The sequence below is a fragment of the Oculina patagonica genome, chromosome 1 (assembly GCF_052425735.1).
Source record: "Oculina patagonica isolate OP01 chromosome 1, crgOcupat, whole genome shotgun sequence".
NCBI lineage: Eukaryota > Metazoa > Cnidaria > Anthozoa > Scleractinia > Oculinidae > Oculina > Oculina patagonica.
Window position 1 is genome coordinate 2,212,184 of NC_135758.1, and position 25,729 is coordinate 2,237,912.

Here is a 25,729-nt window from a genome sequence, read left to right on the forward strand (position 1 = left end):
CGCGCCAGCAGTACATCTGCAGCGGAGAGTATCATGGAGTGGAAACGAGGGCTAATCACCAGTTCTCCGCCAAATCTCAGCAAGGAAACAAAATGGCGGAAGAACAGTTGCAAGTTGCGGCAAGTTTTCCAAGGAATTGATCTGTAGTTTATAACCACGCGATGGCATCGAGTTCAATATCAGGGAGTAGCAATCCGGTTGGGTCTACAGAAAGAACGGAAAGTATTGGTGGTTCGCCAACACCCTCGAAATCAAATGTCAAAAGCGAAACGAGGCCCGAGAAATCTGAGAAAGCAGAACAGTTCTTAGCTTCTGACAGCTTTTACCAAAGAATGGAAAGAATGATTAACAAAGAAGATGTTCAGTCCGTTCTTGACAAGCAAAAAGAGACGTAAGTTGCGTTTGTATTAAAAAGCTACTATGAATGTATTACTTGACATTTAAATTCTCAACATAAAAATTAATTAATTTTGTTCATTTAAATGTATTATGGGCATGCGTGGTTTACATACTACTTAAAGAGCCTTTTTGTTTTTAATTTGCTATGGGACATCTGAATAATAAAGGAGAGATTTCTATCCCAGACCACTTTTACATGATTGATTGATTGATGACTGATTGATTGTTTTATTGATTGATTGACAGGCTGACAAAATTTGAGAAGACCAATGCAAAATTTGGCAGATTCAATGATTTGTCTGCTGCACGATTCCTACATTTAAATCAACAACTTAAAAGTCACACCAAGATGTTGTTAGACATGAAAAAGGATTTGGATTCTGTCTTCAGGAGAATAAGGTGATAAGTTTTTCCTTGAGTTATGATTTTATTTGCAATAATATATATTTTATTAATAGAAGTTGTGAGTAAATAGTAAGATTAATTATTTATTAGGAAGAGGTTGATATCTGAGACTATAAACTAGTTATACAATGCTGTCCAGTGGTATGCAAATAATTATCCTGTATGTTAAAATAAGTGCTAAATTATGTAGTTTAATTCTGTGCTCATTAGATGATCAATAATAATTGAGGCCCTTTAAATATCAATACAACGGGTATATATACAACATTTTATTTTAAATAACACATATGGCAAACTTGAATAAACAAGTTTTTTTTTTGATTCGCTGGATTAGCTTAAAAATACGTTCTCAAAACCAAACAATAAAAGGATACTTGTTCTTCATTGGCAAGGTATATTGACGGTTAATGACGTGCGACTTATTCTGGTGATACAATGTTTACGGTAACCTTTACTCTGGACCCCCATGTGAATGACATGTTGGGGATCTTTAATCTTAAAATTAAGGACTAAAATTAATAAGGATTATATTAGCAAAGTGTGACTTCATAAATGTTTCCCCTGTCGCATGTCTAAAATTAATAACAGTGAAAGCCCTCTAAGAGGACATGTGGTTACTGTCTGCAGTAAATAAGAATGACAATGATGAGATAATGACAATGATAGCACCCTATTGGTACCTAATTTCGCAGGAACGGTACTTAATTTCGCGATTTTGACAAGACAGTATTGGTCAGTATTTGGATAAAAAATACGTTTATCACTTACAAACATTGAAAACATGTCAAAAAACGCTAAAAAATACGTTTCGCGGGTCTTCATTTCATTTAACCTACAATGCACTCTAATAAGCCTGTCACTGTCAACAGCTCTTTGCATTTGTATTGGAAACACAATTTATACTTAAAATCTATATGACTTTCTTTCAAGTAAACTGGTAGTCTTGTGGTTAGTACGGTCGCCCTTAATGCATTGGACCCCGGGTTCGACTCCACCACTTGCCGTTTTTTTTTTCTTTTTTTTTTCTTTTTTTTAACATTTTATTTTTTCTTATTTTCTTTTTCTAAGTGTCTAGTGCAAAATTAATATTGTGTTTAGCTGTGCGTGCAAGTCCCGAAAACTCCATTTCAAGTTCATAGTTTGGGTTAAATATTCGTGCAGTGCGTCTTGCTCCTTGACAAATGTCCCACGAACGAAGACTTTAAGACCTCAATGTCCACTTTTTTCTACCGTTGAGTATTCTTCAGATTCATTTCCTTCGATTCTAGACTTCAAAAGATGTCTTTTAATCGTTAACGGAGAAAAAACATTGTCTTGAAAAGGCCTCAACACGCGCCATTTCCTTTGTTTGGTCAACCATGTGAGTAATGGACATGGGAAAACGAGCCTGCAATGTCCCATACATTTTCAGTATGTTTCGGTCAGCGGTTACACAAATTAAAAAAGTCACAGACTTACAGACCGGCCGGCATAATGGTACTGGCTTTGCTAAAAGAGCCAGTAACCACAAAAATGTGCCGTGTCGCTGTCGGTGATTAAATTGAAGGAAAATTGCTTGTCCTTGTCAGAATTTAAGTTTTTCCAAAAGGGTTGTTGTTTGTCGCGATTTTATTTTATATGCTGTCGCTACTTATTGGGCCATGTCATTTGTCGAAATTTACCCTGGCAGGACCTCATTATTGCTGTCATTAATTTCGATTCTGTTTTTATTAGAACTTTAAAGGCTAAGCTGGCAAAGCAATATGGACCTGCATTTCATGGTAAGTGTCACCTGCATAATAGTCTAACGTACAATGTAATGTAAACTTTAATAGTCAGCTCCCCACAGGGCTTTTCAGTAACTATTTAGTACAATTTACAGAATTAAGGGATGAGATCGGACATCAGCATATAAGGCGCCTGTGGCAGCCGCTATCCGTCCATGTATGATCTCACCCCACCACCAACCCATGGAATAGAACAGACCACGACACCGGGAACTTCATGCCCTACTCTTTGCGATGAGTGTGTGGGTTCTTTTTCTTCCCATGTGATTATAACAATGAAGATGTAGGAGACGGGGCCTACGGTTTATCGTCCTTATCCGAGAAGACTAGAATGTCTAGATGTAATTACAAAGATGTAATTAAAAAGATGTTGCAGATGTAATTACAAACGCAGCACATTCTCCTCAGTTATTTTAAGACCCTGAGTTTTGGTCCAGTCTGGGAGTCAAACCCGAGACCTCCCACACGACAGTCCGGCGCTCTACCACTGAGCTAACCGGTCGGCGGTTAAACAATAACACCTAAGTTCAAGTCTGGATTCAGGCCACAGTACTCCACACAACTGGAGCTTATCCAGTTTCTGTAATACCAGTAAGAAGTGTGGCTTAGAGCATTCTTCTTGTGAATGTCGAGTGTCCTGCCCAAGATAGGGCCTTCAATAAGATTCAAAGTACTTTTAGGTTGCTGCCCCTGCGTGCCATCTGTCAGTGAGCAATATTAAAGAAGCTGAAAACACCTCCCCTTTATAGGGAGCTGCATGAATTTCCGCTGGGAAATTGAAGAGAATGCTCGGTGGAGCTCTGGCATGTGCCGGATGTTATTGAAAACCCATTCTCGTCCCCATAGCCCTTTCGTTTGTCTTAGCCAGCTGGCCTTGGCATGAGAAAACGAAGGGCTCTGGGGACACAGGATTTCCAGTCCTAGGTTCTTCCGGTCTTCATGCATGCAGTCATGACGTTTCAAGAGAATGTATGAGAGAGTCGTTACGTTCGGCTTCCGTTTAGGAGTTCTTTGTTCCAAACAGCCAATCAAAAAAATTCGAATTAATTCAAAAATCCTATGTCCTCAGAGCCCTTCTTTTTCTCATGCCAATCTGGAGAGAAAAGAAAGGGCTATGGGGACAAGAATGATTGAAAACCCTGCCAACATCCCAACACAGTGATCCCAACCAAACTCAAACCCAGATCACTCAATTCCAAGCCCAGTGTACTAGCAATTATGTCATCATGCATTCCACTGTACACTGAGTATGTAATAATAATAATAATAATAATAATAATAATAATAAACATTTTTTATAGCGCCTATCCAGGCCTGCTCTATGCGCTTTACAAATCTATAAAAATTCGTTAAAATTAGCTGAATAAATCGTAAAAATTAAAAATGTACATTAAAAGTAATAAAAAGTAAAAATCGCTAACTAAAGAGTAATAAGTTTTTTTAAAAAGATAAGTTTTGAGTTTTAATTTAAAAGAACTTAAATTGTCACATGAGCGGATAAAAAGAGGTAGACTGTTCCAGAGTTCAGGCGACGAAACAGCAAAAGCTCGAGACCCATACGACTTAAGGTGGAATTTGACAGGGTTAAGGCGTGAAGAGTGTGATGATCGGAGGGTTCTTGAAGGTTGGTAGTGCGTTAACAAATCTTGTAATACTCTGTAGAAAATTAATACTCCTTATGTAAAGTCTCATTGAGAGAGCTTAGTCAAATAATCAAAGTAACTATTGCATTTCTTTTTGAAATGGCAGCTATCGCAGCTGGTATACAAAAACTGGAGGAAGAGCTTGGTGCTAGCATTGAGAATGAAGATACCTCGTCTTTGAGTACATTAACTGAAAGCCAAGAATTAAGCTGGAAAAACCAGACCACAAATCAGCAGCTTGCAGCTGGGCAACAGACTGTAGACCAGAATACTGAAGATGTCAACAAAGGGGAAGTAAATGCAGCAATGTGTAGTAGTCCTTTGGAATTAGGGAAAAGTAATCATCAATCTCTCGAAAACAGGACTGCTGCAGCATCAGACATTGCCGTAACAGAAATCAAGAGAGTGCAGATAGACAAAAGGGGTCTTGCGTCTGAAGATCCAAATGTAGAGAATATGGAAGAACTTAAGACACAGGACACTGACAATGACTCTCTTGGAGATGCGTTAAGTGTGCAAGAAAACCAAGATATTAGGACGGTAGACTCAGATGAAATTAGTAGGACAGTAAACTCAGATACAATGAGTAGGACAGTAGACAGATGAAATGAGTAGGACATGAGACAGAGATCAAATGAGTAAGACAGTAGATACAGATGAACTGAGTAGGTAAGTAGACATAGATGAAATAAGTATAGACTGTCCACAGCTTCTAGATTTTTCAATACAAAAAAGCAAACAAAGCGAGCGCAAAAGGGCAAACGAAGTGAGCACAAACTCCCCTTGCTTCTTCCATTTTGCGCTGGCGTCCAGTTCATTCGCCATTCTCACAGCGCATTCATCGATTGAAAAAACGAAAAAATAGAGGGCTGTGGACAGTCTAAAATAAGTAAGGCAGTAGACATACATGTATATGAAATAAGGAAAACACAAAATTAATGAAATAGGTAGGGTAGTAGACACATACTAAATGAGTAGAAACAGATGAAATGAGGACAGTGGATACAGATGAAACGAGTAGAACAGTGGACACATAAAATGAGTAGAGCAGTAGACACAGATGAAATGAGTAGAAACAGATGAAATGAGGACAGTGGATACAGATGAAATGAGTAGGACAGTCCAGTGGACACTAGGGACGCGACCAAGAGTCTTCAGTGCCTTTTGTCACTTCTACCAAATGTTTGCAATTAAGAAAAAACTGTTTTGCAACTTGTTAGTACTACAAGACTAACAAAGTCACGGAGCGTAGCACTTTAACAGGTAGCAAGTTGTTTTTATAACTGCAAATTATAAAATAACATGATATTGCGATATTAAATAAAACTAATTATTACATAAACTGCTGTGGTATAGCAAGTGGTAGCAAATCGAGAAATATGGTACCACACGTGTGGATAAAAATGATATCCACACGTGTGATATCATTTTTGACCAATCAACTCGCTGAGTTTGCCATGTTTTTTAATGCTCAATGAGCCAAATTTTATGTAGTAGATAAAATATGAGCGGGAGATCTGTATGGGCGTTTACAATGGCTCGCCTATCGGCTCGCCATTGTAAACGCCCATACAGATCGGACGCGAATATTTTATTCTACTTGTGAAACGAAAACAATAAATTGAATGCAAAGTATTGTTATGCGAATCAGTAGAGATCTGTATCAAAAGTTAATGAATACTTATTAGCTGAGAAGGAGTTTGTATCAAAAGTTAATTCTATTGTTTGATTTGTATTGGGGTTTACAGTTGTGTACATGTGATCTGAATACTGTGCTGGCATTGGTTTGCACCCTCATGAATAGTTAATGAATTTTACAACTTACTATAATAATTATTAAGTCGAAACATCTTCGGATTCTTCCTCAGCAATCTTCGGAAAATGTCGGAAAATGTTCGGAATCATTCGTACGACCTTCGGACAACGTTTTCAAAATCTTCGGAAAATGGTCGGAAATCTTCAGAAAATCATCAAAAACATCGTAATTAACGTAGAAGGTTTATATAATAAACAGAACACTCGAACATTTAAACACTCATAAATTTCATATCTCCGCGTAACCATGTATTATCCTCTATATATTAATATTAACCAATGTTTTTAGAGGAAGTAGACAAACGCAAATAAATATTTCAGAAATAATGTGGCAGGTATTTGAACTTCTCAACGTTTTATTGGTGAAGCTGGGGTAGAAATTTTTAAGCCATTATAAGCCACCTTAATTTCCTTTTCCATTAAATGCATCTTTTGCACAAAATACATGTTCTACATGTAGCTCTCCATGCATTGCCATGGCAACAGCTTGCAGACAAGCGTTGATTAAAAAGATGACCTATTCAGCCTCCTACAAACACTGCACATGCTATATGGAATCCTACAGCTAAGGGTTACACAGGGTTCTTACGAGTCCTGAAATTTCATTGTGGCATGTTCCAGAACTTGCAAGTTCTGGAAAAAAAACTACCGGCCCTGAAAAGTTCTGGAAATTTGATTAACTCAAGTAACAACTGAATTCTCAGAATTAACATTGTAAGGAATGTTCAGACAGAAAGGAGAAGTAATATTAAGATCTTGGGAGTGAAAGGGTTAATGTGAATTTTCGGTCCTGTAAAAATCAATCTCGACTGAGCCCTTAAAAAGTCCTGGAAAATTGTTTGTGAAAAAAAGGTACCAACGGTGATTAGAATTGGGTACTTCTGATTTTAGATTATCATTTCACCAGCTTTCACGATGAAGTGCAAATTAAGCTGTCCTCTTCAGATTGGATAAGGCAAATTTCGAACACCAACCTGATCTCCAATATTTCCATTGAGTTAATAATAATAATAATTATATCTTTTATTTAGACACGATAAATTTACAGCATAGCTGATGTGGTCTTGTTTAAGTTACCTTAGAAATAATCATAACAAAAATAACACTAAGACAAATACGAATACTAACTAAACTTATTTTATAAAAGATATTTACAATATTTACATGCACTAGCCTATTTACAATTTTCTATTTATAATATCGAGATTTTTGAGGGCCTTTAGTTCCCTATTGAAGGATGCTAAGCTTTCTTTAGCCCTCCAGGCATTGGGCAAATTATTCCACCTTTTTGCGCCAATGTATGAAACTGATTTCAGTTTAAGGTTAGTTTTTGGCTTGGGCAAGACTAAGCAGTTCTGACGTCTCAGGTCATATATACTTTGCTGCTTCGGAAAAAGAAATTGGATACCCAATGGAGCAGTTCCTTCAAATACTGTGTATACTAGAGTATTAAGTCAACCATTAATCCATTAATTTGGAGCAAATCAATTATTTTCATTTTGGGCGCGAGGCGGTTTTCACTGTAACCTAAAAAATATCCAATTTGTTGAGACTGCAATTTTGGCCACTCCAAGAACACAATTACTTACAGCTTTGGAGCGGAGGCCAGAGGGGAGAAGACCAGGTCAACCAAAAACAAGATGGAGAATGGTTGAAGAAGAAAGGACAACACCCAGGTGGCAGTCTTATGAGCGACTGTCAAAGTTGCAATACAAATCAAAGTGGATGGAATAAGTCAAGAGCCTTAGCTGCCTCATGGCATGGAGAAATGCAAGTAGTTAGATATTTGTCCCATCTAAGGAGGTTTCTTTGCTCTCTTCCAAGTTTTTTACAGATTTAGAGCTTAACTTCAAGCTACAGAAACTACCACAAATTTAGTCAACTAAAACAAATCTTTAATGCTCAGTTTTTTTAAAACACAGTATTCATGACAAGTTGGTGATGACGTGTCTAGTATTCGTCTCCCTCTTCCTCCTCGCCTTCAGCCTCAGCAGAATCCACGCCAACTTCCTCGTAATCCTTCTCCAATGCAGCCAAATCTTCACGAGCCTCGGAGAACTCTCCTTCCTCCATACCCTCACCCACATACCAGTGGACAAACGCACGCTTGGCATACATCAGATCAAACTTGTGATCCAGACGGGCCCAGGCCTCAGCAATAGCTGTGGTATTACTCAACATACACACAGCGCGCTGAACCTTGGCCAGATCACCGCCAGGAACAACTGTAGGAGGCTGGTAGTTGATTCCAACCTGAAAAATGCAAACACATTACTTAATTATTTAGTAAACAAAGCAAAGGTACCAAGAACAATAAAAATTAACCACATGACCACCCAAACTGTGGTTTTATTGTGTATCTGAGCATCATTCCACTTTTAGGTATACCGTAAAATTCCGGTTATAGGCCCTGGGCTTATACAAGTTCGTAAGGGGTTTTGGGTGGGCTTATAAACAGAAGGGCTTATATCCGGGAGGACTTATAAGCAGAATAAAAAGAACGTTTAAAAATGAGCCACGGTAGTGTTAAACAAAATACGTTTTTAAGTAAAAAACGCATAATAAAGCAACCTTAGCAGTGTTCAGTACTGTCATCCGGCAGAGGGGGGCTTATATCCGGGAGGGCTTATAATCGGACGTATTTTTTTGTTTCCAGATAGATGGGCCTATAACCGGAATTTTACGGTATGTAGCTAAAATGCCGAACCTTGGCTAACAAATACCTCCCCTACATGTAAGTAGAGGCCTCCTGTATAAAGCAGAAACTACCGTAAACACCCGCGGATAAGCCGCACCCGCAGATAAGCCGCACCCTGAGTTTAACAACTCAAATGTTGGAAAAGTTTTTTGAAAGTAAATCAAAGAAAATCCAAAGTCGAGTCAAAAATCCAAAGTTGAGCTTTAGGAAGTCTACTTCATCGAACGTAAACTCAGTGAACATTGAAACAGAAAATACTTCAGTCCCGTATCAGAAAAGCAACTTAGACATATTATGGGTGATCTTTTTCTGGCATTTGTTGACAGGTATTTCTTCATTCAACGCAGTTTTTCCATAGATTTAAGCCGCACCCCCGATTTCGAGCGAAAAATTTTGGAAAAAAGGTGCGGCTTATCTGCGGGTTTTTACGGTAAGTTACGGTTCCAACCACATACGACATGTTTTCAGGTCCAAAGGGTGCTTTCTAGGTGGTTCAATTTTATTTCAGTTAAAATGAAAAACAACAAACCTTGAAACCAGTTGGGCACCAGTCCACAAACTGAATGGTTCTCTTGGTCTTGATTGTTGCAATAGCTGCATTCACATCCTTTGGTACCACATCACCACGGTACAGCAGACAGCAAGCCATGTATTTGCCGTGACGTGGGTCACATTTAACCATCTGATTGGCTGGCTCAAAGCAGGCATTAGTGATTTCAGCAACACTCAACTGCTCGTGGTAGGCTTTCTCGGCAGAGATAACAGGAGCATAGGTGGCCAGAGGAAAGTGAATACGTGGGTATGGCACCAAGTTGGTCTGTAGAGTAAAAGAAATCAAAGTAATTACCGTAAAAACTTGTGTAGAAGTCACACTTTTTTGCCGAAATTTTTGGCTCAAAATCGTGGGTGCGGCTTATCTACAAGACCATTGCATGCAATATTACAGGGCATCTGACAGGATGCGGTGGTGCGGCCGTGTGGGTCCACATAAATCGCTCACACTGCATCCTCCGCATCTTCTGGGCTTTTTTGCACATAAAACTAAAAAATTGCTCCATATAAGCGACAAAGCAGCTCTTTACTATCCTCACAAACAAAAATTACAAAGAGACAGATCATTTTGAAAAAGTTTTACCTCTCAAAACAGCGATGAAAACCACGCTTTTCGTTCGTGCACAATTTTAAACCTCCAGGCGTTCCATGTGTCTTTTGGCGATGGGCTTGGATACTAGTGCCTGGTTTCTAAGCTTCGAACGCATTTTCGTGAACACAGCACAAAATTTGATGTAAAAACTGTGATGAATGAAGAAATACCTGTCAGCGAATGGCAGACAAAGATCAAAAATATCAAAGTTGGCAGAAATGATGTTTTTTCTATAAAGTTCTAAAATTCTGGGTAAGACTGAAGTATTTCCGTTTATATGTTTATAGTACATACGGTAATCCAGCATTTTTCATAATCAACTGGGCATTTTTCCACCAGTTTTTATTTTTTCTCAAAATCATTGTTGAAATTTGGGGGTGTGGCTTATGTACGAGTCTTTACGGTAAGCCTTCCCATAAATCTTTACAAGTTACCTAGTACATAAAATGCCACATTGTATTAAGCAACTTACCGTATTTATTCGTTATAAGGCGCACTCGGTTATAAGACGCACCCCAAACTTGGCAACTTTGTTATGCTAAGTTTACAAACTGGAAATTTTCCAAAAACACTGGGTTATAAGACGCACTATAAGTTGGAGAGTTGTAAAGATTCGGTGATCAATTTAAGGACAGTTCTTCTTACAGAATTTGAATGCTGTTCATACTCCTTGGCACAATCTTCAATTGAAAAGGTAACATTTCTTGCTAAAAAAGACATAAATCCACTTGAGCAAAACATCTTACCATCGTTCATGCTTCGAATTTAGCTGCTTAGTAACCTGGCAGATGTGTAGTTTCCAGTAACCACTGAGTTTGTAGCTTGGTTACCAAGTTCCCAAGCATCCCCGCTTCGTACTTAGTTTATCGAGTGGTTTTTAAAGATTCTCAAGCTTTTTTGGTGTTTTCACTGTCTTCTAAAGTCATTCCACGCTTCGAAAGGTTTGCTTCAAATAAGTATGCTTGATTTTCTTTGACTGTTTCAACAAAATGGTTGCTAAAACTTGTTTATAATGACAATAAATTAACTTTACATTGAAACTTGCTGTTTCTTATATTTGTTTTCTTGTTCTAAAAGTCAATGACCAACATTAAGTGGTTTTTTTTCTTGCTTTATTTATAAGTTCCGGTAAAATGGCGGTCATAAGATTTTGTTGGGCGAAAATACTCGGCTATAACACACACCCCAATTTTGGAATAAACTCCCCACAGAAAAACTGATTTTCCTTGAAAAAACTGTGCGCCTTATAACCGAATAAATAATGTATAACAAACCAATTTATAATCATACAGCTGATAAATACCTGAAACTCAGTCAAGTCAACATTCAGAGCACCATCGAAACAGAGCGAGGCAGTGATGGAAGACACAATCTGAGCAATCAGTCTGTTCAGGTTGGTGTAAGTGGGCCTCTCAATGTCCAAGTTGCGACGGCAGATGTCATAGATGGCCTCATTATCTACCATAAAGGCACAGTCAGAGTGTTCCAAGGTAGTGTGAGTGGTCAGAATGGAGTTGTACGGTTCTACAACAGCTGTTGCAATCTGCGGGGCAGGGTAGATGGCAAATTCCAGCTTGGATTTCTTTCCATAGTCAACAGACAGACGTTCCATAAGCAGAGATGTGAAGCCTGAGCCAGTTCCACCACCAAAGGAATGGAAGATAAGGAAACCTTGCAAGCCAGTGCACTGGTCAGCCTGGCAACAAAGACGTATCAAACCATCAGCCACTGCATAATCAAACTCTAATAAGACTAAAGTCAAACTCTTATGAAGCTTCATTGCGGCTTACCAATTTTCTGAGCCTATCAAGAACAAGATCAATCATCTCCTTTCCAACTGTGTAGTGCCCACGAGCATAGTTGTTAGCGGCATCCTCTTTGCCAGTCACCAACTGTTCGGGGTGGAACAGTTGTCGGTAGGTGCCAGTGCGGACCTCATCTACAACAAAATGTTTAGACAAATATTGAGAATTCTTCCAAGAAATTGTTTTGCATCACATTTTTTTCCAAAATGGCTGCAAAAAGATGAAGACAATAAAATTCACACTTTGAACGACACACTCCTATGAAACTAAAATAAATCATGATGCAAATCTATAACAAAGGTCTCTCTTTTGATTATCTATTTGCCCAACCTGTTTTACAATTAAGCCGTGGCCTATATATCGTGAAAACATGTTCGGTGAATAAAAAATTATTGAAGTACTTATCCAGTAGATTCTTTTCAACAATAGTGAACGCAAATTGTGATTTTTAAATTTTATAAAAAATAACTTTAATTTGTGATTTTGTGACAAAACCCCTCCCGGCCTAGCCTCAAAAACAATTGCAACTGCAGCAGAATTACAAGCATACGAGAGCGCTTCACTACAAAATCAATTTCAGCTTCAGCATATAGTTCCTAATTTCAGAGAACCTGCGAGTAAAATTATAAATCAAAACGCCACGCGCGCAAATGAATTCGAAAGTTTCGAAATACTTTGCGCGTGGCGTTGTGATCGACGCCAACAGAAAAAAATTATGAAATTCTTATAATTTTGTTGCTAGAATCAAAATCTATCGCTGGCGAACGATTACAAGTCGGAGGAGAGTACTCTTAAAGCAAAGGAAATGGACTCAAAGACAACGTAATGGACCACGCAATTCTTATACAGTCGAAGCTCTCGTAAGCGGACACCCTCGGGACGCGAAAAAAGTGTCCGTAACTGGAGCTGGCCGCTTACGAGAACTGTTCTCGTAAGCGGCCACTAGAGGTGTAGGGGATAGATGGCCGCTTATGGGAGCTTGCCCAGCTAACAATAACCGGGCGGCGTGGATGACGACTAAACAAGTACTGAAATATGGTACTGTAATTACTTTAAAATCATTATGACGAACGGCGATATGAAGTTCATTGATAAAAATAAGATGAGGAGGTTGTTAAATAGGAATTTCATTGGGCTGTCCGCTTACAGGAGCTTAAAAACAAAGAAAAAGTCTAAATCGTAATCTTTGAAAGTGTCCGCGGCCGCTTACGGGAATGTCCGCTTATGAGAATGTAAAAATACAGTGTTTGTATGGGAGTTAAAACCGGATTTCCAACAAGGCGGCCGTAAGTAGAGCTGTCCGCTTACGAGAGTGTCCGTTAAGAGAGCTTCGACTGTAATTCTGTTGCTAGAATTAAAATCTATCGATGGTTAACGATTACAGGTCGAAGGAGAAGTACTCTGAAAGCAACTTTGCTGTTTGTAAGCGAAGAAAAAACGCTCAAAGACTAAAAATTCGTTGACTTACCGATGACGGTTGGTTCCAAATCAATGAACACGGTGCGAGGAACGTGTTTTCCCGCTCCGGTCTCGCTGAAAAATGTGTTGAAGGAATCGTCTCCTCCGCCGATTGTCTTGTCGCTCGGCATTTGGCCATCAGGCTGAATTCCATGCTCCAAACAGTACAACTCCCAGCAAGCGTTTCCCATCTGTACTCCAGCTTGACCAACGTGGATTGAAATACACTCACGCTTTCGAGTAAAGATGGATGAAGTATTGGGTTAATTTGCAACTCGTAAAGTACATAAAAATGTAACCTACACGCGATCTACAAGCTTACATGCACGCAATGGCTTTTTACAACTGTATTTTCTCGAGAAAGCAAGCGAAATGTTTATCACTAAAGCAAGTTTAGAGCTTCGTATTCACTTTTAGCTGATACTGCAAAATCGAACAAGGACGACATTCTCTTTCGATACCGTGACCACGTTTATCGATCTAGAGCCGTAAAAGAAGAACTCTGCTTACCATTTTGATGTAGGTTGTTTAAAACTGAGTAGTCAAATATGGTTGTGGTAAATATTGGGCAAAATAGCTTTAGTCTTCCCTCGTAAAGGCAACGACTCTCGATGGGCGACCGTTCGTATTTTATGCGGGGCGATGTTTGCGCGCTCCTTATAAGCCCGATTTCATGGCAACCGCTTGCTGACAGGTAAAACCGGTTTTTGGAACGATTGAGTTTGCACGACTTTCCATAACGATGGTCACCGAGGGAGGGGAGAGAAAGGATGCAAAGAAACCAAAATTATTGCGAGAGAACCATTACTAGAACTCATTAAGGATACCAAACGAATTACGCCGACAAGATTGAAACATGGTTGCGAGGGAATTTAGACGCAAGAGCTCTAGCCTGATTTAAGTTGTCGTCTTGTCCCTCCCTCCCTCCCTCCCTCCTGGGAGGAGGCTTTTTTCATGGCGAGATAAGAACCTGCTCAACTGGTATTAATCAATACAACTCAAGGTGTTGTTTACAGTTTCTTTGGGCGACTGCTATGCAGTGATTGTTTCGTCGCTTGGAAACCAGATGAATGACGCGTGACTGATGGCACTTCTCTGTTTGGCACATACTCGTGACCTGCGATCAGTTTTTACCGAATGGTAATGAGGTGAAGTCATCATTCTCGTTCTCGAAGTGACGTAATTCTCTCACTCCATATTAGACCGCAATTAATTCATGCATTAAACAGTAAACGTGCTGACAGAAAGGTTCTTTAAAACGCAATTCAGCACATGTCAATCAAAAACAAATTATTCCCCAACCTCGTTCCCAGAGCGCTGTCAACAGGACAACTCGGATTAATATTAATCCACGGATTATAATAATAATAGATTATAATAGGATTATTATAATCCAGTAATAGATTATTATAATCTAGTAATATATTATTATAATCCAGTAATAGATTAAGGCACGGCAAAAAATTGGAAGGATTAGATTATTATTAATATTATAATCCGGATTAATATTAATCTCTATTATAATCATCCCGATAAAATTCCTTGAATGTTCGGATAACAGATATGTCTATTTGACTATCTGACAGATATGTAAATGACAAACACACCGCAGACTTAGGCCCGGGTCGCACTTGGGACAAAATCGGGACAAGTTTATTTTGATAACCAAAAAAATTGTCAGATTCCTGTCATCAGTTGACCACGCCAAGTGCGACCTACTTGTCCCTACGCGGACAAAAACTTGTCCACGGAGACAAATCTTCAAAAAAGCCGTCGTCTTGCCTCAACGCAGGACTTTTTACGAACAACAAACAAAAATTGTTTTTCTTGTGACAAAAGTGTCAATCAGTTCAGTGATCCTTAAAAAATTTTTTGCTTCACATTTTACTTTCTAGTCTGATGAATACGAATTCATCAGACTAGAAAGTAAAATGTGAAGCGAATAATCTATTACCGGATTATAATAATCTATTACCGGATTATAATAATCTATTACTGGATTATAATAATCTATTACTGGATTATAATAATCATTAGGATTAATATTAATCCGATTAATATTAATCCGAGTTGTCCTGTGTCAATGACCCATTCACGTAAAAAAACATGCAAAGGCAAATAAAGTGAGATTGTGACATTACTGATAGCAGCTATAAGCTACCTTATTACATGAACTTTTCGCAACACGTTAATTTCGCGAATTTCGCGATTCGAAAAAAATCGCGAAATTAAAGTGACGCGAACAATAAGTGTCGCGAACATTACATGACGCGAAAATTAAGTGACTCACATTATGTCAATAATTAAGACAAATAAGTTAAGTGCCACTGAAGGAAGGAATTATAAATCTAAATGTATGTTGTCGTCAATTGAAACAAGAACAATGACTCATGCACTTACAAGCATAACCTACTTGTAGACGTGCAAATCCGTGAAAGAAAATATAAATTTGCCTGAGCGGTCTCAGATTTCAGATTTCAGACATTTTATTATTTCACACTTCTTACAAAAAAAACATACACTATTACACAATCTACAGAAAAAAACATTAATTAAAAGAAGGAAAATATAACAATAAAAAGAGCCAAAAAAATGTTTTTAGAGACCAAAGAAGCATAGGCTATCGTGTTGGTCACATGACACCTCCAAAAAAAACAGACAAGACACATCTATTACTAAAACAATATAAAAAGTACATAGTGAACATCAAAAGTATACATATCCAAAAACCCACCATACCCAACCAGGAAATAAGGAAAGATGGTAAATTTTAAGTGACAATTGTCACGATAGGAATTAGACCCCTACCTAAGTATAAGGAGACGAACTCAGAAAATACCTCAAAACCAGAAAGTACCTGTGAATTGCACATAAAACGACCATTCTATCTGAAATCTTAACCTTCCTTCCAAATATGGGTAACGATACAATACAATTCAGTTATTGTTAGTTTAAGATACAATAAGTACAGTACAAGGCTTCGGAAGCCCCCCCCCCCCCCCTCTATGTAAATTCCAGAATATTTAAGCAATCACCATGAAACTTATAGGATGTATTGTACGTCCGAAACTCCTTCTTTTGGTATACGTCACGTGGGATGGTGACGTCACATCACGTGACAATTACGTCATGATGTCAAAACAGCCGCCATCTTGAATCCGCCATCTTGGATTTCAAATTTTTTTCCAAAATGCCAGAAAACCACCCAAAATCATTGCAAAGTACTCAAAATGAATAAAAATGTGCTTTAAACCCGTAAAAACGTAAAAATAATGCAATTTAAGTTGATTTTTATTAACAGAAACACGCAAAATTACAAATTTGGGAAAACATGCCTGTCAAAATGCCGTTGCCATGGAGATGTCAAGTTCCTGATACATCAACCAACCCTACCAATTTGTTGCCAGATAAATTTTAGGAAAACTCAGAAAGTTTGGCAGCGTTTGGTTAAATCTTAAAAAAAGTTATAAAAGTTCAAAGTCAGCGCGGGCCTCAAAAGCCCCCCCACCCCCCCGGTCTGAATAGGGTTAAAGGAGCATCTGCCCAGAATAGATTAATAAGTAAGTCAACCTATTCATAAGCAGAATAGATTTTGCATTTTCAAAAGTAACCTTTTATTCTCGCATTATATTTCTTATATTTCTTAGCCAATGAAAATATCATATTCTGGAAAATAAATAAATCGCTCGCATGAAAAACTAACTTTCAATCACGTACAATAAGATCTCTTTTGTATTAGAACTCAATAGCGAAGACAACTGTATTTGCCTTAGTTAGTATATCACGGTAACGCGTAAACTGACTGTTACAAATCGATTACCTTGATTACCTTGATGACTACCTTACTGGATTACCCTTGGCAGTTTGTACTATGAGTTAGTGTGAAGTACCGTCGAAGTTTATCCTACAATATTAATAAAGAAGATTTGCTGAGTCCCAAGAAGTTTCATGGTTTTCTGCTGTGTTGTCGTCCACTAAGGCGGAAGAACAAGTTCTCTGTACTTCTGGCATACGTAACGAGTGCCGGCAGCCTAGCCAGTGGCTCTACCGAGTTGTCCTCCCCGTCCCGCGTCGAAATACATTATTTACCGAATCGTCCCGCCCATTTATCCGTCGAGAGTTTTCAAGTACAAGTAAAATAAACGCCCGATAGCAATAAAACTTATCGTTACACAATAGAACTGCATGGGACCGCTGACGAAAATGTTGCTATAGCTAGTGTACGTAGGAGCTGGAGACAGCTCTAATCAGCCAAAAATAAAAATACAGAGACAAGATAAGCAAGACTGACACTACGTAGAAATGAAAAAACCTTTATAGACAACTGTCTTTGCGCTGGTTATTCTATTCTGTGCGGCATACACTCTGCTGAAGAGACCCAATCAGGTCGAACCAGCTGTCCAGAGTTTGCATTTTTGACTTTCAGTTTGGGCTCTTATGTCGTTGTCCCGTTAAGGTTTTTTCATTTCTACCTAGTGTCAGCCTTGCTTATCTTGTCTCTGTAAATTTTAAGTTTGGAAAAGAAATCAGAAAGATACAATGTTTACTCCATGTGACGAGCGTGGGACAAAGAAGAAAAAATTCGTCGTGCATGCATTGGTCCCTCACCTAACGCGCTTCTCTCCCTTTGCCGCGTGCCATATGAAACGACTGGGGATGAGTAAGTCCAGTCCCTGAACTTTCTCTTCCACGCGCCCTTTATAGGGGTTGAACCCAGGCGCGCGAAGAGAGAGTCCTTTCACTGTAACTTAAAGAGAGTCCAGGATAACTTGCATGCGCATGCTCCGAATGAACCAATCAGAAGCGAGGAGTGTGGCGTCACTTGCATGGGACGCGCGCGCTAGGTTAAAACTGGCTCGCTCAAATGACGAATTCAACTACGCGCCGAGCACGCGAATAAATGCAAGAAAAAAACTATGCTCAATTGCATCCAAAACCAATTCAATAAACAGCTATAAAATACTTGGATTAGTTGACGGATAGCGATTTTTGTTTTAGCCTTTAGCTTTTAGCAGACACTGACTGCAAAGCTAGGCTTTTCAAAGTTTTTCCGGTGATCCTGCTTTAGTACACGGTCGCGTAATTGAACTCGTCATCTGTGCGCGCGCGTTTACAAAAGTGCTGCCAAATATGGGTTTTCCTCCAATTTTGGGGGGAAAACTGGCGCATGCGCATGCAAGTTATCCTGGACTCTCTCTTCGCGCGCCTGGGTTCAGCCCCTATAAAAGGCGCGCGGAAGGGAGAGTTCAGGGACTGGACTAGGGATGAGCCGTTAGCTTTTAGCAGACACTGACTGCAAAGCTAGACTTTTAAAAGTTATTCCAGTGATCCTGCTTTAGTACACGGTCGCGTGGTTGAACTCGTCATCTGTGCACGCGCGTTTTCAAACGTGCCAGCAAATATGGCTTTCCCGACGGTTTTCCCCCAATTTTGGGAAAAACTGGCGCATGCGCGTGCAAGTTATCCTGGAATCTCTCTTCGCGTGCCTGGGTTCAGCCCCTATAAAAGGCGCGCGGAAGGGAGAGTTCAGGGACTGGACTAGGGATGAGTCAGATCTAGACATGATTTTAGACATGTCATGATGTACTTGGCTTTATTGATCATTATGTTATATCAAAAAACCGCAGGTATTTGCAACACAATTGCGTACAACAAGATTTTTTGCTATTAACAATAAAAAACGGCTGAATCCAGCGTCATGTCCAAAATAAGGAAGTGTCCTCAGTCACGCCGTTTACGCGTGATTCACCTGGTTTCCAACAGGTCTCTTACTGGTCCAGGAAAACCTGGAAAGTCGTGGAATTTTATCGTTGCACTTTCCAGGACTGGAAAGTCTGGAAAATCCTGGTAAAAAGTACCACCGGTCCTGGAAAGCTCTGGAAATTTAGTTTAACTCTTGAAAGTAACAACTGAATTCTCACAACTAATTAACTAAGAAATGTACAGACAGTAAGGGAAAAATATTGAGATTTTGGGAGTGAAAGGGTAAAAATGTGAATTTAAAGTCCTGGAAAAACAAATCAATCCGAGTCCTTGAAAAGTCCTGGAAAAGTACTGGGAAATTGTTTGTCAAAAAGGGTATGAAACCTGTTCCAAGAAACGAAAACAATCACTGCACAGCAGTAAACAAAAGTTTTAATTTGAATTGATTAATACCAGTTTTAAACAGTTTTTAATAGCAGGTTTTTATCCCGCCATAGAAAAAAAGCCTCCTACCAGGGAACGAGGGAGAGAAAAGATAACTTGAATGCATCAAAATTCATTCATATCCATCACAATAATTTTAGTGACACTCTGCCTACTTTCTCTACCCTCCCTGGGTGACCATCGTTGGAAAGTTGTGCAATCTCAAATTGTCCCAAAAACCGGTTTTACCTGTCAGGCAAGCGGTTGCTATGAAAGTGTGGTTATAAGGAGCGCGCAAACATTGCCCCGCATAAAATACTAACAGTCGCCCATCGAAAGTCGTTGCCTTTTCAAGGGAAGACTTTAGCTATTTTGCCCAATATTTACGACAACCATATTTTACTGCTCGTTTTTAAACAACCTACATCAAAATGGTAAGCAGAGTTCTTCTTTAATTAACGACCCTGAAACGGTCAACGTTGTCACGATATCGAAAGAGAATGTCGTCCTTGACTTTTTTTTACAGTGATCGGTAAAAATTGAATAAGAAGCTCTAAACTTTCTTTAATGGCGAACATTTCGCTTTATTTCTAGAGTAAATGCAGTAGAAAAAAGCTATTGCGTAAATATAAGCTTGGGCATCGCGTGATCGGGGTTGCAAATTAACTTATCACTTCCATTTACTTTACTCGTAAGCGTGAGTGTATTTCTATCCACGTTGGCCAAGCCGGAGTTCAGATTGGAAACGCTTGCTGGGAGTTGTACTGCTTGGAGCATGGAATTCAGCCTGATGGCCAAATGCCGAGCGACAAGACAATCGGCGGTGGAGACGATTCCTTTAACACGTTTTTCAGCGAAACTGGAGCGGGAAAACACGTTCCTCGTGCCGTGTTCGTTGACTTGGAACCAACCGTCATCGGTAAGTCAACGAATTTTTAGTCTTTGAGCGTTTTTTCTCCGCTCACAAACAGCAGAGTTGCTTTCAGAGTACTTCTCCTTCGACCTGTAATCGTTAACCATCGATAGATTTTAATTCTAGCAACCAAATTATAAGAATTGCGTGATCCATTCCGCTGTCGCGTCTCTAGAATAATCGATAACAACGCCCCGATTGCAAATTTATAATTTATTTCGAAACTTTTGAATTCCTTTGCGCGTGGGGCTTTGTGATTAATTATGAATCACAGGAGCTGAAATTGTTTTTGTAGTGTAGCGCTCTCCTACTGCAGTTGCAACAGACCAATTTCGATATATTTCGATATTGTTTTAGTCTGAATTTTTTCAAATTCAGACTAAAACAATAAGCACCACGAGGCTCTGGGGAATAAACCCCGCAAACTCTAGCTTATTCCCCGGAGCCTCGAACTGAGGTCCTTTGTTTCAGGCTGAATTTTGATATTTTGAAATTGGTCTATTGTTTTTTGGGCAAGGCTGGAAGGGGTCTTGTCACAAAATCAGAAAATTTATTTTTGCATAAAATTTAAAAATCAAAATTTGTCTTTACGACTCTTGAAAAATTACTACTTCAATTATTTTTATTCACAGAATAGGATTTCACGATTTATAGGCAGCCCTTATATTTTTCAATAAGTTGGGCAAATAGATGAACAATTTTGTTGTAAATTTGCGTCATAATTTAGTTTCATAGGAGTGTGTATTTCAAAGTATATATTTTTCTGTCTTCTTCTTTTTGAAGCCGTTTTGGAAAATGTGTCAACGCGAAGCAAATTCTTGTAAAAATTCTCACTATTTATCAAAACATTTTGTTGTAGATGAGGTCCGTACTGGCACCTATCGACAACTGTTCCACCCCGAACAGTTGGTGACTGGCAAAGAGGATGCTGCTAACAACTATGCTCGTGGCCACTACACAGTTGGAAAGGAACTGATTGATCTTGTTCTTGATAGGATCAGAAAATTGGTAAGCCACAATGAAGCTCCACAAGAGTTTGAGTTTAGTCTTATTACTGTTTGATTATGCAGTGGCTGATGGTTTGATACGTCTTTGTTGCCAGGCTGACCAGTGCACTGGCTTGCAAGGTTTCCTCATCTTCCATTCCTTTGGTGGTGGAACTGGCTCAGGCTTCACATCTCTGCTTATGGAACGTCTGTCTGTTGACTATGGAAAGAAATCCAAGCTGGAATTTGCCATCTACCCTGCCCCGCAGATTGCAACAGCTGTTGTAGAACCTTACAACTCCATTCTGACCACTCACACCACCTTGGAACACTCTGACTGTGCTTTCATGGTGGACAATGAGGCCATCTATGACATCTGCCGTCGCAACTTGGACATTGAGAGACCCACTTACACCAACCTGAACAGACTGATTGGTCAGATTGTGTCTTCCATTACTGCCTCGCTCCGTTTCGATGGTGCTCTGAATGTTGACTTGACTGAGTTTCAGGTAATGATTATAAATTGATCATAAGTTACTTAATCCAATGTGAACTTTTATGTAAGTAACTTGTAAAGATTAATGGTTAGGCTTTAACTTTTGTCGATTTCTTTTACTCTACAGACCAACTTGGTACCATACCCACGTATTCACTTCCCTCTGGCCACCTATGCTCCTGTTATCTCTGCTGAGAAAGCCTACCACGAGCAGTTGAGTGTTGCTGAGATCACCAATGCCTGCTTTGAGCCAGCCAATCAGATGGTGAAATGTGACCCACGTCACGGCAAATACATGGCTTGCTGTTTGCTGTACCGTGGTGATGTAGTACCAAAGGATGTGAATGCAGCAATTGCGACAATCAAGACCAAGAGAACCATTCAGTTTGTGGACTGGTGCCCAACTGGTTTCAAGGTTTGTTGTTGTTTTTTATTACTAAAAACTGAAATAAAATTGAACCTTCCGTAAGTACCCTTTGGACCTGAAAACGTATCCACTTATCTCATGGGAGGTTAAAAATTTATAGTGTTCGTATGTGGTTGGGACAGTAACTTAGCCTCCGCTTACAGCAGGTGTGTACCTCGGGGAGGTATTTGCTAGCCATGGTTTGGTAATTTAGCTACCTTTGGGCCCAGGGGGGGTACTCCGGGATCAAAGTGACGGGGATGATCGAATGGAGGCAAAACTCAGGACCCAAAAAAATCCCTAAGTCTCCCGACATTACCCAAAAAAATCCCTGGACCAAAAACAACACCCCAAAAAATCCCTAGTCAAATTACCCCCAAATTTGCTAAGGCAGTGCCAAGGCACTTTAGTTTGATTTTAATACCCAAAAAAATCCCCTATTTAAATCAAGTCACCCAAAAAAATACCTGCCAAATTCTCCTACCCAAAAAAATCCCGGAATCGAAAATTTCGACCCCAAAAAAATCCTTCGCACATCCCCGTCACTTGGATCCCGGAGTACCCCCCCTGGGCCTTTGGGTTCATCTTTGGTCCAGGAATTTTTTGGATAAATTATGTCGGAAGACTTTAGGATTTTCTTGGGTTCTTAGTTTTGCCTCCATTCGATGTTCCCCGTCATTTACAAGCCGGAGTACCCCCCTTGGGGACGTTGGTAGATTAAAGCTGATTTCCAGTCCGTACTGCGCAGACTCAGGGTTTGTTTTCGTTTTTGTTTTGAATTCGTTGAAACGTTACACTTCGGTGACAGCATACATGAAGTTTATTTAGTCCGCCATTACAGTTCGTTTGGTTCAAGAATTCCCGATGAGCTGAAACGTCGGTTTGAAATAGCGTCAAGGTTCCTCTACTCGTTATTATTTGTTTTGCAATGATATCTGGCGTTAATAATGAAGAAAAAGGTAAGTTTGTCGCGGAATTTTTAGTTTTGCTTGTAAACATTCCTTCGTGTTGGGCTCGCATAAACATTGCAGCTGAGATTGCGCAGTACGGACTGGAATTCATCTTTAAGCCTGCTGTCGAGCCAAGTGGCTCAACAGGCCGAAGCTCATCCTGGTTTCTGTAGCATTAGCAGCTAGGAGTATTTCTACTCCCCCCTGGATGGGATGCTAGGCCATCGCAGTTTTACTCCCCAGCAGAAAACTCGCTGGTACCCATTTATACACCTATAAATAATAATACATAATAAAAGGCCTCCAATCACCAATCAATCTCTCCTGGGTGGAGAGAGGCACTATGAGAGTAAAGTGTCTTGCCTAAGAACACAACGCAGTGCGCCAGCCAGGTCTCGAACTGTGACCGTTCGATCTGGAGTCTGACGCACTAACCATTAGGCCACCGCACCTTCCACGTTGAATGATGCTCAGTGATAAATACACAATAAAACCACACCGTGGCTGGTCATGTTCTAATTTCCGTTGTTATAATGGTACCAGCTACCGGTAACTGTTTCTTGTTTACCAAATATTTTGATAATTTTTTTGCATTTTTTAAGGTTGGAATCAACTACCAGCCTCCGACAGTTGTACCTGGTGGTGATCTGGCCAAGGTTCAGCGCGCTGTGTGTATGTTGAGTAACACCACAGCTATTGCTGAGGCCTGGGCCCGTCTGGATCACAAGTTTGATCTGATGTACGCCAAGCGTGCGTTTGTCCACTGGTATGTGGGTGAGGGTATGGAGGAAGGAGAGTTCTCCGAGGCTCGTGAAGATTTGGCTGCACTGGAGAAGGATTACGAGGAAGTTGGCGTGGATTCTGTTGAGGCTGAAGGCGAGGAGGAAGAGGGAGATGAATACTAGACACGTCATCACCAGCTTGTCATGAATACTGTGTTTAAAAAAAACTGAGCATTAAAGATTTGTTTTAGTTGCCTAAATCTGTGGTAGTTTCTGTAGCTCTTTACCTGTTAAAGACTTGGAAGAGAACAAAAGAAACCTTCTTTAATAGATTGAACATAGCAGCCTATACCTATACCTAAGGCTTTGACTTAGAACTCTGACAGTTGCCCATGAGTATGACTGACTCCCAGGTCCCAGGTGTTTGCCTTTCATCCTCATCTCTCCCTATTCTGGTTTTGGTACATGTTGGTAGTCCTTGGGTCTTCTCCTCTCTGACTTCCACTTATCAGACTTATATAATGTTCAGCTTTTTTGAGAAAGGAATCAGTTACGTTCTGGGAGTCACCAACATTTACTGCTAAATTACAGTCCGCAAATTGCATAAATGTGATCTTTGCTCCTCCCATCGGGATATAATTGTTGACTTTCACTGAAAAATCGGTGGTCCAAAATTCGCCTGATCGTTTCTTAAGAAGACAGCCTTATTCGAGTAGCGGCGCTTAATCGATGATTTAGTTTACGAAAGTGGTAAGGGTAGCATGATAAGTCAAACCTCTCCCTACGGACGCCTCCATAATACGTGACACGTGATCATTACGCCTGGGCTGCCTGGATGCCTGTGCTTGACATCAAATTTACAGACATCAGCTGCTGGCCAGAAGACCGCGGCATCAAGTGACTTCCAGTACCGAAAGCATCGATATTTCTCGCGAGTATCGCTATTTTCCAGTATATTTTCTCGATATCGACGGTATCGAATACTTTGGTATTCTAACTCGACTGATTCTTACACTGATAATATTCAACCGGATAATATTTCCTTTCAAGAGGAGCCTGAAGGGGTAAAATCGAAACTGGGATTTGGGCAAATTTTCACTGGGAAAAATGGGAACTGGGTCATTTGGTTACTGGGAATGGGAATCACAGACAGAAAAACAATAGATTTGGGAATGGGATTCTGAAAATTTGGGAAAACAATAGGCTGGGAAATGGGATTTGAGCAAAAATTTGGGCAAGACCTAGCAAGAATACTATCTCTCAGGCGAGTTCACCATGCGAGACAAATCTAAAACGTAACACGCATAAATCAAGCAGAAAGAACGCGTCATCGATATCCACAAGATCCGTCTTTGGCTTCACCGTAAATTGAATTATGAGATGATTCAATTTAGCGCCCGGGGCGCTTAGTTGCCTTTGTCATGTCACCTAGAAAGGGCGCTTATTCGGGACAAGGCGCTTATTTAATTTTTCGAGAAACAACCAAATGTTCGAAACAAAACTTTAACATATATTAAAATAACTAACAATAAAAGAAACTGTAACAGTAACAAACTGTAAAAGAATTGTTAATTTTAGCAGTAAATACGTTTGATACGTTTCCTCCGAAGGCGCTGTAATAATAGGGAGCTTTGGCAAACCACGTCGGCAAGCGAACGTCACCAAACAAAAGGTTTAATAATTTTAATGAGCAGAATAATCGCTCTGCGCGTGCGTTTTAAACATTCTTTTTTTATTAGAATAGTTAAGCTATGGAACATTTTACCTAGAGACGTTGTGGAAGCTGATAGCCTCCAGCTTTTTAAATCAAAGCTTAAATTATATCTAAATTTTTAATTAAGGATCTTTGTTTTTTATATATTTTATGTATTTTTTGTTGTTTTTTTAGGGAGTTTTAATATATAGGGTTAACCTCGCAACTTCCTTTTCTTGATGCCTTTTTTTTCTTTCTTATTGTTCTTACTTGTAACTTTGCATCTTGAATAAAGAATGTATGT

At 39.6% G+C, this 25,729-nt stretch overlaps 3 protein-coding genes and 1 long non-coding RNA gene across 4 annotated transcripts; 3 read left to right on the forward strand and 1 right to left on the reverse strand.

Annotated features, from left to right (window-relative positions):
- The first annotated feature begins 25 nt into the window (after window positions 1-25).
- Window positions 26-5,478, forward strand: LOC144665234 (uncharacterized). Its single transcript, XM_078526476.1, has 4 exons — window positions 26-391; window positions 646-798; window positions 2,518-2,564; window positions 4,320-5,478. The coding sequence occupies exons 1-4, from the start codon at window positions 162-164 to the stop codon at window positions 4,817-4,819; spliced, it is 930 nt and encodes a 309-aa protein (XP_078382602.1). The 5' UTR covers window positions 26-161; the 3' UTR covers window positions 4,820-5,478.
- Window positions 5,479-7,901: 2,423 nt separating this feature from the next.
- LOC144659259 (tubulin alpha-1 chain-like) lies at window positions 7,902-13,802 on the reverse strand. Its single transcript, XM_078519712.1, has 6 exons — window positions 13,644-13,802; window positions 13,144-13,366; window positions 11,661-11,809; window positions 11,174-11,566; window positions 9,256-9,543; window positions 7,902-8,281 (listed from the first exon to the last, which is right to left on the reverse strand). The coding sequence occupies exons 1-6, from the start codon at window positions 13,644-13,646 to the stop codon at window positions 7,979-7,981; spliced, it is 1,359 nt and encodes a 452-aa protein (XP_078375838.1). The 5' UTR covers window positions 13,647-13,802; the 3' UTR covers window positions 7,902-7,978.
- Window positions 13,803-19,531: 5,729 nt separating this feature from the next.
- On the forward strand, window positions 19,532-23,992 carry LOC144659172 (tubulin alpha-1D chain-like). Its single transcript, XM_078519640.1, has 6 exons — window positions 19,532-19,693; window positions 19,956-20,178; window positions 21,032-21,180; window positions 21,275-21,667; window positions 21,782-22,069; window positions 23,613-23,992. Exons 1-6 carry the CDS (start codon window positions 19,691-19,693, stop codon window positions 23,913-23,915), a joined length of 1,359 nt encoding a protein of 452 aa, XP_078375766.1. The 5' UTR covers window positions 19,532-19,690; the 3' UTR covers window positions 23,916-23,992.
- Window positions 22,076-22,624, forward strand: LOC144632357 (uncharacterized). The gene is made up of 2 exons (XR_013566892.1): window positions 22,076-22,424; window positions 22,455-22,624. It is a non-coding gene; the product is annotated as an uncharacterized LOC144632357 (long non-coding RNA).
- Window positions 23,993-25,729: the final 1,737 nt, after the last annotated feature.